Source organism: Mixophyes fleayi, chromosome 4, assembly GCF_038048845.1.
Source record: "Mixophyes fleayi isolate aMixFle1 chromosome 4, aMixFle1.hap1, whole genome shotgun sequence".
Lineage (NCBI taxonomy): Eukaryota > Metazoa > Chordata > Amphibia > Anura > Limnodynastidae > Mixophyes > Mixophyes fleayi.
Window position 1 is genome coordinate 148,368,228 of NC_134405.1, and position 23,015 is coordinate 148,391,242.

Genomic DNA, 23,015 nt, shown 5'->3' on the forward strand with positions numbered 1-23,015 from the left:
CTCTCTCTCCCTCCCTCTCTAAACACACACACAAAACACAAATACATTTGGGAAATGTTTACACATGACTCTTTTCTGTACTTGACTATTCCTACTGACTAGATTTTCCTCATTTCTTGGGCTTATTTTGTTTGGTTTATTTTGTTTTTTTGTTTTGGCAGATACTGTTTATAATGACCTTTGCTATTCCAAATTGACTCAATTTTGTATCCATTTGTTTTATTTGCACTTAGTTAAATTAATAGGAATATACTAATTAATTTAACTAACAAAATATAACTGTGATGCCACCAAAAAAAAGATCAAAGGCATTGGTGGTCAGTGGTCAGCAACAGGCAGCCAATCGCTAGGCTGCCTGTTGCTGTGCAGCAGACAGGAAGTAGGAAGTCTTCACTTCCTGTCTGCTGAACTGAGGAGTGAGGAGCGACGCAGGCCAGCACAACTAAAGGTAAGTGAAGGGGAGCTGCCATGTATATCTATATGGAGGGAGAGTGGGGGGGGGGGACTGCCATGCAAATCTATAGGAAGGGAGAGGGGAGGGGGGGGACTGCCATGCATATCTATAGGAAGGGAGGGGGGGGGGACTGCCATGCATATCTATAGGGAGGGAGAGGGGGGGGGCTGCCATGCATATCTATAGGGAGGGAGAGGGGGTGGGGGACTGCCATGCATATCTATTGGGAAGGAGAGGGGGGGCTGCCATCCAAATCTATAGGGAGAGAGAGGGGGGGGCTGCCATGCATATCTATAGGGAGGGAGAGGGGGGGGACTGCCAGGCATATCTATTGGGAAGGAGAGGGGGGGGGGGCTGCCATCCAAATCTATAGGGAGGGAGAGGGGGGGGGGCTGCCATCAAAATCTATAGGGAACGAGAGGGGGGGGGGGCTGCCATCCAAATCTATAGGGAGGGGGGACATTTTTGCATTTTCAAAACAGGACCCCAACTTTCCAGAAGCCAGCGAGAGAATAACAAAGCTGCAAGAGAGAAGAGCAAGAACAGGTAAGAGACAATGGCACATTCTGTCTAAATTTGAATGCTGGAGAATACACCTGAACATTCATATTCAGGATGGTTCCTATACACCTATATATTCAGAGGGGGGCTCTGTGGCCGTATTAGCCTAGGGCAGCCAGAACCCTTAATCAGGCCTTGGATTGATGTATGCTTATCTGGTGATTGTATCTTTATAATATTGTTTAATCAATATCTACCACTTAATGCAATTGCTTAAAATGTGTATATATGATGGTATCTTCCTGGCTTGCTCTTTCCTGGTCCTTTCCTCTTTTTATTTTTGTCACCCTTTTGATCGCTTTTGTTCAATAAAAAAGTAAAAAAAAAATAGATGACATTTATGAAAGCTAGTGCAAAGACAAAAAAGGTGATTTTGCCCATAGCAATTCATCAGATGTTTGCAGTGGCGGAACTACCTTGCAGGAAGTGTGGAGGCTACGGGCGCAGGTTCAGAAGAGCTGAGCAGGCCTCTGGAGGATGGGACAGCATCCCTGACCCCCCTCCTCCTCCTCCAAAATGACAGTGTGGGGCACAGGATTTGGAACATTACACTCTCGGATGTTTGCTTTCACTTTCAAAATTGCACTAGAACAATTAGATTGAATGTGCTATAAGTAACAGTATTTACACAATATTTCATAAATGCCCACAATATATTTCAGTTGAGGCAATCACTTTGCGATCTAATGACAGTCATGCTCCTAAAGAATACAATTCTATGAGTGGTTTATGTATGAAAGTCAGAAGGCCATGCATAAGCATCATAAGGTATGGCATCATGGTATGAGTCACAATTTGTTTTTCACCCTCACCAGGATGATATGTTTGGGCTCGGAAGTCACTAGGGTTGTGTTTAGCCTTCAGCCCTGCGCATCGCTTCTTAAAGCTGGAGCAGAAATCATTTGAATGCACCTGTAGGGCAGCACGGTGGCAAAGTGGTTAGCACTTCTGCCTCACAGCACTGGGGTAATGAGTTCAATTCCCGACCATGGCCTTATCTGTGTGGAGTTTAGTATGTTCTCCCTGTGTTTGCGTGGGTTTCCTCCGGGTGCTCCGGTTTCCTCCCACACTCCAAAAACATACTAGTAGGTTAATTGGTTGCTATAAAAAATTGACCATAGTCTCTCTCTCTCTTTCTGTGTGTGTGTGTGTGTGTGTGTGTGTGTTAGGGAATTGAGACTGTAAGCTCCAATGGGGCAGGGACTGATGTGAAGGAGTTCTCTGTACAGCGCTGCGGAATTAGTGGCGCTATATAAAATAATGGTGATGATGATGATGACCTGTATACCAACATCTTGTTTAGTGATGAAAATTACTGACCAATAAGACGCACTGGAATAAGATGTTGATTAAACGTTTTGCTAGGAATTCTAGTTTGTAGCAGTACACATAATATTATGATATTCTGATATAAGTTACATGATTAGATAGTTGGGGTAGATAGATAGGATGTTTATTATTTTCTGTTTGTTGTGAAAATGTCAAAATACTTTATGTAAAAAAAAAAAAAATACAATTCTGATAGAATCACTTAGCAACATAGCACATAATAAAAATATACATTTCTTACCTGGTGTTGTCGGTTGAGTATGTGTAATGCTGGGTGTGATGATGGGAACTGATGGATCTCCTAAATTGCATTAAAACAACAATGAAACTAACATTATGATTGGAATCCAACAAATGAGGATATTTCACAGTTACATCCATGCAATCTTTCAGGAAAATATGTGGGGATCTATATTGTACACTAGACTACAGAAGACCTTTTAAATGACAATCAGCTGGTCGAGTTGCAGTGGAAATCCAGCTTTGGAGGTGTCATGATCCTCGATTTCTGTAAATGAGCCTAGATTTATTCCAAAGCTCATGGGCGGCATTTTCAGAATACCAAACACTGAAGAACCCGGAAAAGTTTAATTTAATCACTCGGGTGGCTCTAAACTGGAAGATTAGACTCTGATGTGATGTTTACATTATTGCACAGTGTACATACTGTTCAGCCTCTCGGCACACTGCTAGTTAGAGGAGGCATCTTCCAAGAGCAAAGTGTTGGTGTGCACTTTGATATGCTCAGGGAAGTCTATTTAGGACCAATGAGTTTTGCAGTGCAAATTCAGTGCATTTCATAAATTAGGGCTAGAAAGTGATTGTTTTGGTACACTAACCTCCAGAGAATAGGGTCTGCACTAAACTGGGGGCAGTTATTTTCACTGAACCACTCGCGATGCGGTGTTTAGGGCAATGGGTTGTAGTGTTTTTGTTGTCTACAGGCCTGATTTTTCAAGGAAAGCGAAAAGATCGTAATTTGCGGTTTTTTTATCGGACGGAAAATGCACGTCCCATGTACAAGAGGATCTCAAGAATCGTTTCCAGTTGAATATAGGTAAAAGTATGCACTGCCAATATAAATATTTTCTGAGACAGGGTTATCCAGAAGATCTCCTAGACAGGGCCATACAGGAATATTTGAACAAAGATAGTGAATCTCTCTTGGCACATAAGAAAGAAGACAAAAGACTAGAAGAGACTAGAAATGTAATTGAGAATGGACAGCATTCTAGTATAAATGAAGTAACTAAGAAGGGAGTTACATCTAGGAGGTAGGAATATAGGTCATTAACATTTGTTTCACAACAGGTGACACCCCACTTTCTTGTTTCAAATTGGGGTGTCAACTGCTTCAAATGAGTTGTTTAACCTTTAGAAGCCCTTACATTAGGCCAAACTGCATATGAAGCTCAAGCTATAAGACTGTCCTAATAGAGCTGTGATCTTACTTTCCCAAATTAAAAAAAATGTACTTAGCTTTCAGGAGTATTACTATCATTGTTATGTAAAGAGCAGGACAATGGGGAAAACAGGGACATACAAGGTGGACACAATAAATGCAGATATAAAAACAAACGGTATGGAGAGCCCTGCACATGACAGTACTTACAGTCTAATCGGAGGAGGGCCCAGCTGATGAAACAAGAGGAGAGCATGTGGTTCAGAGATTAGGACAGTTGCAATGGAGAATCCGTGTGGGTAGTGTAGGTGGGAGTAAGGCAAGCTCTAATAAAGATAATCACTAGCAAGAGTGTATGAACTTAATCTTACCATTGGGACATTTTGGTTCCTAATATGAGGTTGGGAGCAAGATAAATAGAGCTTCATGTCTAATGTTCATGTAGTGATATGGAGATGATATTATGTCTGATAACAAGGTTTTGTTTTAAATTCCAAAGAACATAATACAATTGCACTATGTACATTCTATTAAAAACCCCCAATAATAGTTCCACTTTAAAACATTAGTACTTACGGATGCAAGAGATGCTTCCATATTTCCACTCTGATTTGTTACTCGTGTTATTGAATATGCACAGAGCAAGATTGGATGTACCAGCTTGCCGTTTGTAGCCATCTTGGCACAAATACCGCACATGCATTTCAGTAATCTTATTCACTTCCGTGTTTTTCACTGTCTTCGGGGTGCTGCAGGCTAATTAGTGAGAAATAAAAATAAAAATGATATGTATATACGAGTATTTAACAAAAAAGGCATAGCAAAGTATGACATCATAGCCTTTACATGTGATTTGGATATAACAATAGTGATTTATTTTGTTATGAGACTTAAGGTATCACGTGTTGCTAAACTGAAGTCAGAATCATAAGTACTGCAAAAAGCCAAAAATGCTGTAGAGAATGCAACTATGGATATAATTCAATGGGTGAAAGATTCCATCTAATTTGTTTTTTTGTTGTTTTTTGGGGGGGTGAGTAGTTTTTGGAATATATCTTTTTACCCCCAAGGTTAAACAATAGCAATATATTTGTCCAGTGCATTTTTGTACAGTACCCACCAAAACTGCTTGGAGACTATTTCATGGATCTATCACCCTCTCTGACAGGAAGTTATTTTTTATGTTATCTTTCAGCCTTCCTTCCTCCAATTACAAAGTGTGTCCCCTTGTAACAGAAATCCTCGTACCTTAGAAAATACAGCCTTCCAGAACTATTTATACTTTTTATATATTAAAATATTTGTATTACATCACCTCTACCCCTTTGCTCCTTTAAGTTGAGTTTATAGTCTATGAATAGAGCATTATGATGACAGTCATTGCATTGTGCTGTGTGACTGAACACATCACATGTGCTGTGGTTGTGGCAGGACTGGGAACACTTATGTCCACATTTCACCAGCACAACATACTAAATTTTGTACTCGCATACAGAAGGAGGCGAATATTTTGCTGTACAGTTTTCCAAATTCTGCTCTTCTCTGCATTCAAAAATGCAATTCAATTTACAGGAACACTTGGACAGGTGTTGCACACTTGACTCCATATGAGCTGAACATAATAATATAGTTCCTTTTACTGTATTTTAAATACCCATTCAATATATGTACCCTAACTGTTACAAGTTACATATCATATCTAAATGGGTAAGTTTCATGCTATAGCAGAACATGTATTATACAAAGTCACGGTGGTTTTACCTTCCTGATACATACCTTATATCATATGCGAAGCACAGTAGGAGGTAAATGTATAAAGCTGAGAGTTTCCGGAGAGACTGAAAAGTGGAGATGTTGCCTATAGCAACCAATCAGATTTTGTAGAATGTACTAAATAAATGATAACTAGAATCTCTCCACTTTTTAAACATGTCGAAAACTCTCAGCTTGATACATTTACCCCCCAGATGTGCTTGGCAAAATGGCTTATATTTGCAACAGTGAGTCTAGATGATCTGACCAGTACATCAAGGTGTGAGCCTTTGCTCTTGAGAGATGTCTTGATGAATAAGAAGTATGAGTAGGTGTGCAGGGGAAAAAAATTGAACAGATGCACCGTGCAAAAGTAAAAATGTAACATTAAAGTCGAACCTCCTACCAATTCAGTACCAACCATTGCATTTAATAGACCTTTTCTGTTTTACTCCTGAAACACTGCCTGGTTTAGCCTTAGATATGGTTAAAATTAATCAAGAGAGTGCAGGGACATTAGTACCCATATTCCACTGTCTCCCCCCTTCCAGATGGTCTCACTTTTGGGTCTGATACATTAATATATGTTCAATAACATATATATATATATATATATATATATATATATATATATATATATATATATATATATATATATATAAAATCATCAAAAGCACTGTTTATGCATAATATACATATATATTCACCTGCAACCATACATAAAGTGTTAGACTTGTGTAATGTGAGTTTTAATGCAGAAATCACACATTATGATGGGCTGCATTAAACACTGTAGACATAGTATTTGCTATTCAGCTACAGTGAAACTTGAGCATGTCACAGTTTGGGAAGGGTTGGGTGTTTTACACACATACCCATACACGTCCTGCTCAAAATTGCCTGTCGTTATCATTAGACATTATCAACATAAGAATTTATTTTTCCTGCAATTAAACTATATAATTCAGGACACACACACAATGAGTCAGAGATTTCATGCCTGAGTTAAACTTTTAACAAAACTTTTAACAAAATGTGCTTTAACCCTTACCATTAAGGCATTTCCTACTTCTACCTACCACCATTGTCTCCTGAGAACGCACTTTAAGATTTTCTAGCGCTGATTTTGGGGCTTCTCCCTAATTTTCGAGCCTTCACCCCAGGTCTGCCCGGCAAAGCTTCCCATTTTTATTAGTGAATCTGGAACTGGAAGCTCAAATCCGGGCTTCCAGCTCCAGCGTGTATGCACGAGCTGGCAAGTCAGCTCACTCATATGCCAAGTGACACTGCACTAGCTGCCACTTGCTGCTGCCATACTGTATCACTGGGGAACTGAGCATTGCTCGGTATGACCTTTTAATGACAAACTGGATGAAAGAAGATTTTCTGTCACTGAGAGGTCTTTATAAATAAACCCCTTAATATCAAAACCTAACATCAAGAGAGCCAACATTTGAAGTTTTTATATGTCTGGTGAGAATGATCATTTTAATTATTGCCATCATTTCTAAAAATGAGAGCCCTTAAAATGAATTCCAATTATATAGGGATTTAAACATGCTATTAATAACTGGAGTATAATTCAGCACATAAATCTGAGAGAGTGGGTGGTACTTCTAAACACAAATATATATTTTTGTGTGTGAAATTATGAATGCAGGTGAGCACTAAGGCATACCTCCCAACCGTCCCTGTTTCAGCAGGACAGTCCCGAAATGTGGACTTTGAAAAAAGCAGAGCTTTCTTAAAAAACAATGGGCAGAGTTTCATCAGAAAAGTCAATATTTTGGGGAGTATCTATGTGGGGCTTGGGCAGATTGGGGAAGAGCTTATTTCATCCCAATTCTGCATATCTCAATGTTTGGGGATTCTAATTGCCCAGAAACCCCCTTGCTACAATCATGTGATTTGCTAGCTTCTAGGAACCTCTCAGATAATATCTGACATTAAATTAACACATTGGGTCTCTTTTAGATAGGAGCAAAGCAAATAAAGGAGCAAATTTGCTCCCGAATAAACCATGTTGCAAGGGGTGCACTGCAAAAGCATTTTTTTGTTGCATGCAGGGAAAGTGCTAACTGCTTTTGCATGTAGCACACCAATACTGAACAACTTTATCTTGAGACTGCAATTTTAAATTTACCCGCCCCCCTCGTGCTGTGCAACATTGTTTTGCCAAAGTGCAAATTTGCTCTTTTTTTTGGCTTTGCTCATAACTGTAAGAGCATGTTTTAAATCGGAAACCCAAGTTGCAGTTTAAAAAAGAGCATGGAGCACAAGCATAGTGCAATATAAAATCACATCAGAACGAACAAAAAAAATTATATTATAAAATAATTGAACTCTAAACAGTATAATAATTAATAAAAGTATGGTTGGAAAAAAAAAAAAAAAGAGTAAATAATGCGTTTTTATATTCTATCTGTACATTACCTATGTCTGCCCCTTCCCAACCACTTTCCGCCTATCAAGTTGTAATCACAGTGTCATTTGCGTTCGGACATGAATTGCATGCAATTACGTTCATTGGCGTGAGGTCCATTCCTGAGTTTGTGCAAAGATATTTCACGCAAGATACAGCATGCAAACGGACTTACGTCTGAACATGAATTGGGCCCTAAATAAGTCCTATTGTCTACAATATAAGGATCATCCTCTTGAGTAGCTGCCTATATTTTAATGAACATTGGCCTCAACAAAATGGCCACTGAAACTGATCTTACTTAGTTTTGGCTTTAGTGTATTATTTTGTCATTGTTTTGCATCTAGTGTTCTAGTGTTTTTCTGATATATATAATAAATGTAAATTTAAAGTAAATGACCATACCTCCTCTACAGTTTTAGAAACACTGGGTAAGTAACTCATACTTGACACAATGACACAGTCAAAAGCGCCTTGCTCCCCTACTCACTTGCACTTCACCTCCCTTTTGGGATCTTCTTTTACTATGCTGTACATATGGATACCTGCACAGTAGCACTTCTTTTTATATAATTTTCAGCAGCTGTTTTGCATGGACAAGTGCACTTCCCTTGTTCAGCACCAGAGTCAGTCAATGGGTTGTTATCATGCCCAGAGTCTCACTGACATATAAAAGCAGAAGACATTCTGACATTCAGATATTGTTGTATAATACAATATTATGGGAACTTCTTATAATTTATTTTCAAAATTAAGAAAGATGAGAAATGAGATATGGTGACCATATTGCTCATATCTGCAAACACTTCTACAAATCCACTGCAATTTACATGCAGCTCTTGATCAACAAGGCTCATAGCTTTCCTAGGCTGAAACATTTGGGAGCGGAGATACCTAGAGATGTCCTGTCAAAAGTCCACTTATTTACTATGAAAGAAAATAATATAAACACTGTCAAAACCACTCCTAAAGTATTCCAAAACTTGTGACATTATTCTGACATTTCCAGAGCTGAACAGGCGAGAAGATGGGAATTTGCCCCAATTGACACGGTTATCTGTAACCATGGAACACTGTATAGATGGGGGCTCCCAGTCAAACTGATTAAGAAATGGTGAACACATCATTCTTGGCTACTTTTATTTTATCCAAACATAAGAGTTTTCTACTCATGAACATTTTATCACTGGATACATGGGCAGCCTTCAATGTCTTTAAACATACACAGGTTATATTATTATTTGTAATCACGCTAAATATTTGAACTTACTAAGTATATAGTATTCAGATTTACAGTTTAATACTTAACTATGTTGTATATTTGTGGTTTGATCAATGTTACCCATGATTTAGTGAGATGCTTATGTGTCTTATTTATTGTTTGTACTCAATTTTGTATCTAAATGGTATAATGTTTTACCTAGGTGTCTTTTTTTCCTTTGCTCTTTCACTGTTGTGGCGGCCTTAGTTGACCTCAGAGAAATTCGATAATGTTTATGACTTGATTAAAACATCTCCCACGATTTCTGAACATAGTAACCCTTGCCCTATGATCTACATTTGGTACTTTACTTTCATAGTAGCCTACCTATTCAAACAAACAAGCCTTTTACTCATGTGCATGCATCAGATTATCTTATTAAGCTGGATACACACTAGAGTAATTTCATGCAATTATTGTGCAGATCACACAATAAACAATCATTTGGTCAGATATTATATTTGTGTACAAGTTAACCCGTGCATGATACTCATGCATTTTTTTGTCAAATAATGTCAGTATACCAAATTTCAGGTCATTCGGATGAGCCCTTTCTGAGAAAATAGTTTTTTCCACAGACACACACACACTAACACACGCCGCTACACATGCAGGGGCGGATCTAGAAAATGTTTGTTCCCCGGGGGGATGTTAGGGTGGGGCGATTTAGGCCCCGCCCCCTTTTTCGAATTCTGAGGCTGCCGGGGGCTGCACAGTATGTGCAGGTCCACTCGGCAGTGACAGGCAGGGACAGTGTGCTGCCCGGCTGCTCTGATTGTGTTTAAAACACTGTCACTGCCAAACGGACCTGCACATACTGTGCAGCCGTCGGCAGCAAACCCCTGCTAGGGGGGGGGGGGGGCAATTGCCCCGATCGCACCCCCCTGGATCCGCCACTGTACACGTGTGTTCATGAGGTAAAATTACCTCACGAAAATGAGTTTGACCCCTCAACTCGTCAATAATGTCAGTATACCAAATTTCAGCCCTTTTTGAGTTTTTTTCCCCACACACACTAAGGGGCATATTCAATTCCGATCCGAAAATGCGCAGTACTGCCGTTAATACGGTACCGCAATAACGCAGATTTTCGTACGCAGCCCTATGGGTTGCGAACGAAAATCCACGTTATTGCGGTACCGCGGATTAGGTTCGCGGCCGTTCCGGCGCGATCCCACGGATCGGGATCGGAATTGAATATGCCCCTAAGAATTTAGTAGGTCAGTTAACCCGTGCATGATACTCATGCATTCTAGTCAAATCAAGCTACTCAAGGTGTTAAAAACTCCCCACTGTCACCCCCGGCAACCACCAACCACTCCCAACTGTCACTTCTCCTTCAAGAAATATATAGGTCAGTGTATAACTCTGCCCAGCAGGTGGCGCTGCAGCTTGTTTTGTTTTTTTTCACACACACACACACACACACACACACAGACTAACACACGCCACTACACATAATATACTCTCCCACGATCATGTTTTATTGCACCAAAGCACATTGTATCAGTTGATTTGGTTTTAGAAACTTCCTAAAATTGGGGATCAATGATGGAACGATGGCAGGCAAATGTGGAAGTGTGTAAGCACTCATTACCAGCAGTGCAGTTAGATGTCTGTAGAGTGTGCAGATTCACAATCTTTTCAACAGATGTTTAGGAGAGATGAAGAGAACACATCTGAAGGAAAATCGTGCAGCTGTGCACACATAAATCTCATGCTCATCTGGACTTTCAGTCATTGGTAGAATCGTTACAGAAATCTATTCTGCAGTAATCTTCTGCAGTGTGTGCCTAGCTGTAGTCAGATATATGAGAGCAGTACAGTGCATAAAGTTGATATTAGACCTAAGAGCACCGATTGCCATTCTTTGATGGAAACTAGTATATAACGACTAGTCATCGACTCCTATGTTTTCATATAGTTAGATGTGCCATTTAAAAAAAAATCATGTTTTTTCCACAAGGGCTTATGTTAATGAGGCTTAATAATCGGATATAAGTCTACAATTATGATACAGATGTGCACCTGTCTCACCAATGACGTTAATACAGTATACTTCGACTAATTTTCTGAAAATGGAAAACATTATTTATACCAGTGTTTTTTTTGTCATAGAACTCACAGAACTGAGTTCCGGCACCTTTTTTCAACGGATTTTCCAAGTTTTAAAAGTAACTTTTGAACATTTGATGTCTGGTCCACATGGACTTGGATCGCCCTGTCGAGCGTAGCAGGTCGGCGCAAAATCATTAAAACGATGCATACGGGCTGCTTGTGTGTCGAGTCCGATGCATACGTACTTCCTCCGCGCTGCTTGTGATGGCACTGCTGGGCTTGTGGCGCTGCTCAGCTTGTGATTGGTCGTGTGGTTGCATGCTGAGAGCTTACTGCGGGAGGTGACCGCTATGTTTTGTTACACAACTGACGTGGGTGTGTGTACAGTGATTGACTACGTGATGTGAGTTCCGGCACCTTTTTTTTTTACAAAAAAAGCACTGATTTATACTATTACTTCTACTATAGATATCTTATAACGGTGGCTATAGATCAAAACTGTTACTTTGGCTCAATTAAGTTGTGTTAAGTCTTTGGTTTGAAACCATTTTCAAATGTATATGGCATTTCATTTTCAATAGTAAGGATGGTTTTCAGGCTGTCTGGTGTAGGGTAGTAATTTTATTTTATTATGGCTACTTTGTACTATTTTTTATTAAAAATACCTCTATCTATTAGGCTTAGCTCCTGTTTAGCTGATTTAAATCCTGCCCACCTATGCATCTCCTCTTTACTTCTCTTCACCTACAGTTCTCCTTATGTGATGTAGTGCGTGGTTTGGCCCTTATGGCGGTTGTGTACAGTGGATCCATTTCCTTTATTTACAAACCAATATAAACTATCTGGACAAAGGTATTTGGCCACACCTGTTAATTATTGAATTGAGGTGTTTCAATCAGACCCATTGCCAGAGGTGTATAAAATTAAGCACCTCGCCAACGCTCTGCTAAATCCTTAGCTGAAGATACTACTTGTACTCTATCTAAATGAGTCCAACACTGCTTGTACTCTAGATAAAAATATATTCCTTGGCGCAAACAGTGTATAAAATGGATGAGTATAAGAATTTATTCAAAAGAGAAATCCTGTATAATATTAACAGAATAAAATTGCAAACAGATATTGATTCTAAGCAAACAAAGATGCATATGCAATAATGTACATAGACATGGGCAGTATATAAACTTGTACTGTAATATCGTGCATGTAATAGTGATTCCACAAAAAAGATAAACAAACAAAAAGCAAAAAAAAACAAACAAACAAAAATATAAGTCAGAGCTCTGAAATTCAGATGGTTGTTACAGTTTTTTAATGGTGATGCCGGCACCACAATAGGTACGCTGAATATAGAAGTGTCCAACAGTGAGGTACTCTTATGAGTGGATGTCCACGGTGCAGAAACAACAAAGTCAAAGATCATCTGATTAGACTTACCCTCCTGTCAGGAGCCGCGGCGGCCACGGGCACCGCCGCGACTCACTTCCTTCCCCGATGAGCAACCCAGTTGTCATGGAGATGGTCGGGACGTCATTTCCTGTTACTCAGGCCTGACCGTTGTCAAGGCAACGGCCGGACACCGAGTGTATGAAGCGGTGCGCCCCGGCAAGTGCTGCAGCTGGGCGCATGCGCTAAATGTTCTAGCCTGCGGGCTAATTGATTAAGTTTTGCCTCATTGGTTAGTCCCACTCTGTCAATCATTACAGGGCTAAGCCCTGATTGGCCTATGTCAGTATATAAGGCAGGGAGGGCTTAGCCTCCCTGCCGGTTATAGCGTCCTAGTGTGATACTTGTGCTGACCTGCTTTATATTTCTGCTGGATTTCTGTTGTGACCCTTTTGCCTGTTTACTGGACCTTGCCTTATTGCCTGTGACCCTGATCTTCTGGCCCGTACCTTGGATTATGCTGATCTGCTCGTGACCCCGACCTTTGGCGTGTTTTCTGACTATTCTTCCCTGCAAGTGACCCCTGACCTTGGCTTTCGTCTGACCATCCATTACCATCTGTGCTGTCTCCATGCTTGCACTGTGGTTAGTATAACAAACCTGCACTACTTTGGAGTTAAGTCCTGGGGGCATCCGAGTACCTGTGAGCGTGTCTAGCTCTACAGGGAAAGGCGGCTGCTGTAGGCGAAGACCTCCGCCAGTCTGTTCTGCGGGTTCATTATCTGACCACTATCAGCCTAACACCCTCCTCTCAAGGGCTATGTAATTTCAACTCTGTCCTCTCATCTACCATCTGGACTCCAATAGTATTGCTGGCACTACCAATCGGAAGTGCCATAGTTTGATTGATATCACTGATGGCCAATGCCATTAAAAACGGGGTGGACTTACAAAAAAAAAATAAAAAAAAAAAATATCAAGTATATTCATAGTTTTATTGCACTTCCGATTGGTACGCTTCTGGACCTATTGAGGATCAGGACACTTGTTATAAAACCATTCGCATTGAACAGTTGTACATCCCTGAGGAAGCTTCTAGGAAGCAAAATGCGTTGGTAACACTGCTGCTATTTTAGCCTTTACATTCTATTATTACTGAACGCTTCCATCTAGTTCAGCGCCAGCGAAGCATATGCATGCGCACTAGAGACTGAGTCACGGCCACGACGGAACAGTATACACCCACGGCGTTTGGCAAGCACGGAATCCAGAAGGCAGACGAGAGGACAGAGTGAAAACTATATAGCCCCTGAGAGGAGGTTAAGTCCTATCGGATGATCTTGGACTTTGTTGTTTCTGGACTAAGTGCACTGTGGACATCCACTCATAAGAGTACCTCACTGTTGGACACTTCTATATTCAGGGTACATATTGTGGTTCTGGCATCACCATTAGAAAACTGTGACAACCGTCTGAATTTCAGAGCTCTGACTATATTTTTGTGGTTTTTTTTGTTCTTTATCTTTCTTCTGGAATCACTATGTATTATATGCATGATATTACAGTACAAGTTTATATACTGCCTATGTCTATGTACATTTTTGCATATGCATCTTTGTTTGCTTAGAATCAACATCTGTTTGCAATTTTATTCTGTTAATATTATACAGGATTTTTCTTTTGAATAAATTCTTATACTCATTATTTTTATACACTGTTTGTGCCAAGGAATATATTTTTATCTATTGTTCAGTTGAAGGAGTGGAACTCTTCTTTATTCCTACATCCTTATGGCAGCAGTAGGTCCATCTTTACACATAGGGAGCACAAATTCCCTTCACTTTTGTTTGCTACTGCTTGTACTCTATCTAAATGAGAGTCCCAATCTGGGCTGTGAATTACAACATCATCTAGATAGGCCGCTGTATATTGTCTGTGGTGCTTCAACAACTTATCCATGGCATGCTGGAAGGCTGTTGGGCTCCATGTAATCCAAATGGCAACAACGTATATTGATAGAGCCCTTCTGGAACGGTGAAGGCTGTTTTTTCTTTTGCGCTATTGTTTAATGGAACCTGTTAATAACCTTTTGTCAAATCAAGTGTGGTGAGATATCTGGCTGTTCCTAACCTTTCTATCAGCTCAGCCACATGGGGCATGGGGTAGCCATTGAATTTTGACACTGCTTAAGAAAATCGTTACAGAAGCGTAGGTTGCCATCTGGTTTTGGGATTAGCACTATGAGGCTGCACCACTCACTGTTAGACTCTTCTATAACATTAGGTATTATATATGGTTTTATGTTGACCTTCACCCCTGGTTCTTTAACTATATTATGGTGGTTTGGCCGGATAGCTCAGAAAATACATCATTGTTTTTATGATGAACTTTTTTGGGCCACTGACAGTGTCTCTGATACCATTACTTCAAGAATGAAGGAACGTTGAGTCCTTGGGGAAGGGGGGGGTTCGGTTCACCAGCCAGAGCTAACTTATCCTTACTGAGTTTTATTAGGTTCACATGGTAGATTTGCTCTGGCTTTCTTTTCCCCGGCTGACACATTTTATAGCAAACCTCATTCACTTTTTCCTGATCTCAAAAGGGTGCTACCATTTGGCCAAAATGTAGCTGTCTATTGTGGGCACGAGAATCAGAACTCTGTCCTCCAGGTTAAAGGTACATACATGGACATTCCTATTATACACCCTCTGTTGAGCGTGTTGGACCTGTTCCATGTGCTCCCTGACAATGGGTACTACTGCAGCAATCCGCTCCTACATGTTCTATAACACTTTTTATACAGCTTGCCTTTCTCACGTATCTTTTACCACATCTAGCAATCCTCTAGGGTGTCTCCCATATAATAGATCAAACTGAGAAAACCCTGTAGGGGACTGAGGAACTTCTCTAATAGCCAGTAGCAAATATGGCAACAAAGAGTCCCAGTTTTTCCCATCTCTGGCTACAACTTTTTTGAGCATGGTTTTTAAGGTTTTGTTGAATCTTTCCACCAAACCATCAGTCTGGAGAAGATAAAATGATGTCCTAAGATGAGTGACTTTAAACAATTTACATATTTCTTTCATGATTCTAGTCATGAAGGGAGTGCCTTGGTCAGTCAAAATTTCTTTAGGTATTCCTACCCAGCTGAAAACATGCAACAATTTTCTGACTATCGTCTTGGTTGAAATATTGCGCAAGGGAATGGCTTTTGGGTAGCGGGTAGCATAATCCATTACTATTAGGGTATACTGGTGTCACCGAGGACTCAACAAGATCCACGGCGAACCTGTCAAACGTGACTTCTATAATAGGCATGGGCACTAGTGGGCTCCTGAAATGGAGTCTAGGCGCATAATACTGGCAACAGGGAACAATAACTGGATACCTCTTTATACACCCCTGGCCAAAAGAATTGCTGGAAGATCCTTTCAGTGTTTTTTCTGCTCCTAAGTGTCCTGCTGTGATGTGACCATAAGCTAGGACTAATACGGATCTCCTATATGAGCGGGGAACTACCAGTTGTTCTATCACATCCTCACGCCTTTATGTTACTTGGTACAGAAGCTCATTACAAATGGCCATGAGTGAGTACACAAGCCTGTCATCAGATTCTACTGGCTTCCCATCAATAACTTTCACATTTTCTCTGACTTTCGTTAGAGTACGGTCTCTTAACTACTAGGACGCAAACAGTTCTTTCCTCACCTCAAGGTCAGGCATATGTTCAGCTCTGTCTATAGCTTTACCTGCCCCCGTAGGAGTGCCTCAGATTGGCCCTCATTACTCATTATTTCCCCAGCCACACTAGCAAATGGAAATGGCTCCATGAGTTCATGGGACACACCCAGGGCCGCCGAGAGGGGGGGGGAGCGGGTACAGTTTACCCGGGCCCGGCCATGCCAGGGGGCCCGGGCCGGGCCCTCGCTGCTAATAAAATTTATTTATTTTCTTATTTTATTTTTCTCTCTTGCGGTATTTTTTTTTTAACTTTTTTTATTTTTTTTCCCGCGGGGGGGGGGGGGGGGGGGGGGTCTTGGGTTTCTTGGGAGCTGTAAGAAAAAATAAATAATAAAAAAAAAAAATACTCACGTGATCGCGCGGCGCCGTGTCCCTCCTCTCCTCCATTCACACTGACTGCCGGGCGTGACGTCATCAAGTCACGCCTGTCAGTCAGTGAGGAGCGCCGCAGCCAGCAGGAAGAAAGAAGACAGAAGAGGAGACAGAAGAGCAGAAAAGAAAAGAAAGAAGTTGACAAAAGGTAAGTAAAGAAACGGAGAGGCTAGGGGAGGAAAACAGGGAGGGACAGTACTATAAAGAAAGGGGACAGAGAAACAGAGGAGGAAAAAAAGGAGAGAGCCACAGAGTAATAAAAAAAAAGTGGGAGAGAGGAACAGAGGAGGAAAAAAAGGAGAGAGCCACAGGGGAATAAAAAAAAAGTGGGAGAGAGGAACAGAGGAGGAAAAAAAGGAGAGAGCCACAGATGAATAAAAAAAAATTGGGGAGAGAGGAACAGAGGAGGGAAAAAAAGTGGGAGAGAGGAACAGAGGAGGAAAAAAAAGGAGAGAGCCACAGAGGAATAAAAAAAAATTGGGGAGAGAGGAACAGAGGAGGGAAAAAAAGTGGGAGAGAGGAACAGAGGAGGAAAAAAAAGTGGGAGAGAGGAACAGAGGAGGAAAAAAAAGTGGAAGAGAGGAACAGAGGAGGAAAAAAAGTGGGAGAGAGGAACAGAGGAATAAAAAAAGTGGGAGAGAGGCACAAAGTAAAAAAGAAGGGGGAAAAGCAGCATGGAGGTCGCAGTGTGAGCATAAGGGGGTACAGTGTAGTTGTGATGAAGGGGCACAGTAATGTGTGTGATGGCACAGGGGGCTTGTTGCAATGTAGTGTGTGTGAGGTAGGTGCCGGCTAATTAATGGGCGCTATTTTGTTTGTAGGGTGATGGTGAGGCAATTTAATAGTAGGGACTATTAATTTAAGATGGGGTGGTTTGGGGGCTATTGAATCTTGGGGTGAGTTTAGGGAGAATGAGGTCTATTTATTAAATGTGACTATGAATTATTTAATGGCAGTGATGGTTGCGGGAAATAGGTATTGCTGGGGCTGTTTGCAGGAAGTGAAATAGGTTTATTTATTAAATGTGAATACTATTATTTTAATGTTGGGGCTGGAGGAAGGCCTAATTATTAATCGTGAGTGCTATTGATTTAAGGCCGGGGCTGGCTGTAATTTTCTAAATGTAGCCATTTTTTTTTCAAAATAGGTCCTTCAACATTCCTGGATCCGGACAAGCCACAACTAAAGAAACCAGCAGCCACAGGTGGAGAAAGTGAGAAGAACAGGTAGGAGAGAGCAGCACAGTGTGTGAAATGTTGTGATTCTAGTAAGGACAATACCAATTTTTGGTGAATGTTGTGCCCAATGTAAGGTGTAGGCCAAGACTGAACTGTTTGTGTACACACTGCATTGTTTGTATACTACACTGTGGTGGTAGATGTCCTGAAAGTCAGGAGTGCTTGAACATATGTGACGCTCTGGCGAATTGAGAGCCTAGTGGTTTTTATGTTAGCCACGCCCCAATGGCACGTTTGCCACGCCCCCAAATGCATGACCACACCTCCCAAAATTTTTGCACCGCCATTTGGCTAGCCACGCCCCTGAATGTATGACCATACACCTAAATTTTTTTGCGCCGCCTTAAGGCGGCGCAAAAAAATTTTGGGTCTTACTTGAATATTTTGGGTCTTACTTGAATATGAGGGGGGCCCCATGAATTTGTTGTACCCGGGCCCTGAATTCTTCTTGGCAGCCCTGGACACACCCACTACCGGCAGACCATCAGTGCCGTCAAACGGCTCTTTACCCTTCACATCTAAGACCATACGGGATTCCCATAACTGCCAAAAATGGAGAAACTCTCCCGACATGCAGAAAAATGTTTGCTATATAGTATCTAGTGCAATCTTACAATCTCAGATGTCACTAAGACTATGCACACAGTAACAGCACTTGCAAACTTTCTAGATACTCTAAATCATTATAATTGGTGTATTTTGTCCCTTACTGAAAATAATACCACTTCTCAACCCTTGCTGATCTCACCTTGTACGATGTCTTGTAACGTACAGGCTAAACCCTGCAGTAGGAAATACAGTTATGAAAAGTCATGTCTCAAAGTCTAAAACATTTCCCTTTATCACTATTTTTCTCCTGAGCATTATAAAACTGAGTTAACATCTATTTTCTCTAATCTCTGCTCAGACTATGGTTGACTAACAAACTATGGCTAACTAACACCTAAGTTTGCAATTATGTGTGTGAAAGGGTCTACAATATATGCACGATGCAATTACTAAAAATAGTATAATCATCTGCAAGTACATGAATACTTAAATGTTAGCATGTATTTATCACAAGTATTTACAACAGCAGTTAAATGTCTTCACTATCCTTTGTATTGATTTAAGACTAGGTTTTAAATTGTCTAGTGGTTGCTGGGCTGGCAGACAAATAAAGAAAAAATTATTAACAATAAATTAGGTAAATGTTAATTACCTACATTCCTAAGTAATGCTAACAAATAGGAGCTCTGTTTGTTTGACCTATCATCTGTGCAATTACTTCTACTACTATGTGTAGGATCATTCCTACAATTCGCGGATTCAGCTGGTCGCTAGGCAAACGGTTATAAGCTTCATTCAGCTCTCAGTTTGGCAGTCTCAGGTATGCAATCACCTACCACACTCATGCAGCTAGTCATCCTGTTGTTCTGATTGGTGCTGCTGCCTTTATAAACCTCTTCCTGACAGCATACCAATGCTGGTGATAGTTCCTGCTCAACCTATTGTGCTTTGTATCCTGACCATTTCTGCTATCATAGTTTGACCCGGATCGTTTATAGGAATTGCTGTCTTCTCCACTCCTGTCTCTTTGCTTAACGGATTTGCTCTCATACCTACCTGCCGTGACTCCTGGCCTGTTTAAAGGATTCCGCTGTTTTCTCTATTCCTGATCCCTGCCTGTCTGACTCTGAGTTCTGCCAAATGCATTCTGATTAGTCACTACCTGTTACTTTGATCTGTCCACTTCATCAGATAAGTGCTAGACCTCTCCACATTAACCACTCGACATTAACCCTTGCTTGTCTGTCTTAAAGTTCTGTTAATATAGCCTGGTTGCCCATTACCTCCTACTGTGTTCTGTCCTCTCCACAGGGCAGGTGCAAGATGAACAACTGCTACTGTCTGAGCCTAAGTTTTGGGGGCAACCGAGTACTGATGAATGTAACAATCTCCTTGGAAATGAGGCTGCTAAAAGCGAACATTTCGTGAAGTGGTTGTAGCAGTTGATGATCTCACGCTACTCTGCCCTTAACAAGCAATGAGCAGCAATTTATAAAATAGCTTGAGTTTTGAGCTGAGTGAAAGTTGAAATGTATTCATTTTGTTTGTAAGCATTTGTGCTCATTTAATTAATTATACATTGAAGCGCATGACATTTTCTGTTTCTCTGGAATCTCTTTTGATGCTAAAGGAGTATCTAATCAGCTCATTTTGGGACTGAAGTATTTAAAATAAATATGGAGGGTTCTTACATTTTCTACCAGAAAAATACATGACTCTATTTAAATTTGTGTAGCCCTTGTCAAAAGGCAAGACAGTGTAACAATCACAGATGAACTACATCTCCCAGAATCCCCAGGGAGAATGGAAGGAGTGACTGTTACAGCATTTGGGAAGAGCGAGCCGAAGAAAAAAGGTCAGTTGGAGAGTGACAGGAGTTGGTGGAGAGTAGCTGCAGATGGGGAGCAAGATAAAGAGCATCCAGACTGACAGGGTAGAACATTGTGCCTGTTTAGAGCAAGTAAATGTGATCAGCACAAGAATATCCTACACTCACTAAACTGAAAATATAAATACACCAGGGAATCGAATGGTCATACTTTAAGAAGAGAGCACTTGAAACACAAGGAGGGGAAATGCAAGTATACAACAGAGTTAATAATAAGTATTTGCTGTGGTGACCTTTTTCCTTTTACATTTTCCACACAAGATCTAGACTATCAGTATCTACTAGGTCTGGAGTATTAGCAAATATTCACTACACTCTTTGATCACATACTTAACTACTCTTCCGGAATTTCCGGAAGAGTTTTCAATTTTAAATAGTTAAAATAGTCACCCCTAGTGAAGTGGGCGGCAAGGGGGTCTCAATGACATGATTTGCAGCAAACTGTATTATCGTGGCTCTATCCCGGTGTGCAATGGTGCAGTTGTGGCATTTCTCAGTGGGGAGGAGGTTGTAAAAAATGATGTGGTTATTTCGGTATCATGCTGCCCCTACACTTGCCACTTGACCTTGTGAGGTTTCAAAAGTTGGTTAGTATGTTTGAACGTGGTTAGGAGAGAGAACTTCTTTGTTGGTGTGAGTCATCCCTTCCTTTATTATCTTCATAAACCAATATTGCCATTACAAGCCCGATAATAAGAAGGATTGAGTTTCCCACTGACCTTAAGTTATCAACTCCAGGTCATTTGACCAAGAATCATAATACCCCGGTGTATCAATTCCATTGGGGGAAGGAATTACACAATAGGGGTCATCTGTCTGTTACATACAGCTGTAAGTGATAAAAAGACTGAGGCTGATGCATCTAAGTGAGCACAGTACAATGTCAAATCCCTTAGGAAGTGTATACCACCAGCATCAGACCCAGGGAAGGAGTGTGTAACAGCATCATTGCTCTGCCTAAAAGATTGCTTTCTACTTCTTTAAAGAGACATTTGCAATCATTGATAGGCATTGACACAGGAAAATCATCATTCACAGCCCACCATAAATCCAATTAACTTTAGAGGCCACCAATGATTCAAGTGCGCCAACGTCTCTGCAGTCACAGAACTTACGTATCTTTATCGGTTTATGTACGTGAAAGCAGCACTGAAAAGACCGACAGCACCCACCAGGATATCAAGACAGCGATGGTGTAATCCCAGACACACTCTTCAGAGCGACTGCTTGAAAACCAGTCTTAGAAAGATGCAGGGCGCTTAGACTGACATCACTTTGAAGGCCGACTGTATTCTTGTTGCTGTTAAGATGGTAATTTAAGGAGGGCACGGCAGTACAATTTCCTTTACAAAGGCGTGTAGATTGTACAGCCACGTCCTCCTTAAATTAACACCATAACAGCAACAAGAATACAGTCTGCCTTCAAAGTGACGTTGGTCTAGGCGACCGGCATCTTTATTGATCGGAATTGTTTGAAGTCTTGATTTTCAAGCATTAGCTCTGAAGAATGTGTCGGGGATTACACCATCGCTGTCATGATGTTGTGGTATGTGTTGTCGGGCTTTTCAGTGTCGCCTTTAATACTACAACCGTATTTATCAATTTGTATTATAAAGTATTCGTTTTATTAGCTAGATAGGTATAACTGTTGATTGGACTGTATGAATGAAGTCAGTCAGTGCAGTAATCTTATTAAGCTCATTTTATTATGCTTAAGAGGGTGAAGGTCAGATTGTATGAACACAAGTGCAATCACAAACAGTCCATTTATTAAAACAGTTAACGTGCATTGTATATATTCAAACTATAACAAATAGTATTTTTCTGTTTACATGAGTTCATACATGCCACTGTGTTACTGTTTATAAATAATTTGTTGAACAATAGAAACCTTCATTTGTAAGAAGAAAAAAAGACATTAAAAAGCTCAGAGTGTGTTTAATGTGAATAGATTTGGGCAGGGAGTCTTACTGAGTCGACTCCTGGTGGAAGCATTTACCCTTCTACAACCCGTAGACTTCAGTGCGAGAGACAAGACTCAGGTGGAGGCAACGTTTTGAAGAAGATTTGTTCTTACACTTTTGCACCAACACAAGAAGCAGTACCATTATGGTGATACATTTGTAAAGCCTAATACTAAACATTCAGCACTTACAGCTAAGAGATAGCTAAAGGCTGGACCAGCAGATGCTCATGCTCAGAAAGAGCCCCCAATCTGCCCTTCTGCATCATTGTGCCCTCCCCAAAATTTTAGTATGTGTTCGGACTCTGTCAGAGTATATTATGTGCCAGTCTACCTGGCTGGATGTGTCATAAAAATGTCTGTCTAACAGGGAAAAAGTATGTCTGTCCCCCAGCTTTTCAACCATTATTTACTCATCTTTTCAGAGAAACTTATCCTGTCTCCTCTTACACAATGACGGTCAACAAACCACAGTTTCAACCTGCTTGGTCCCACTGAGTAGGAAATTTTTCCCCACAACTATTAAACAACCAAACTTATTTTCTCTTAAAAATGAATGTGTCAGTTTCAGGGATTTCACAGACTGCTAAACATTGACATGAGGGCAAAAGCTTACTCTGAATAACAGAATCGTGGATT

The 23,015-nt window shown here is 40.7% G+C and overlaps 1 protein-coding gene across 2 annotated transcripts in view; it reads right to left on the bottom strand.

The window, feature by feature from the left end:
* Positions 1–23,015, bottom strand: part of IL15RA (interleukin 15 receptor subunit alpha) — a 60,527-nt gene that overhangs the window by 10,983 nt on the left and 26,529 nt on the right. For both annotated transcript variants that reach the window (XM_075205261.1, XM_075205262.1), the window contains 2 exons: positions 4,323–4,502; positions 2,586–2,645 (listed from right to left, as the gene is read on the bottom strand). In XM_075205261.1, the coding sequence (XP_075061362.1) occupies positions 2,586–2,645; positions 4,323–4,502 (240 nt within the window). The remainder of the gene's footprint in view (positions 1–2,585; positions 2,646–4,322; positions 4,503–23,015) is intronic.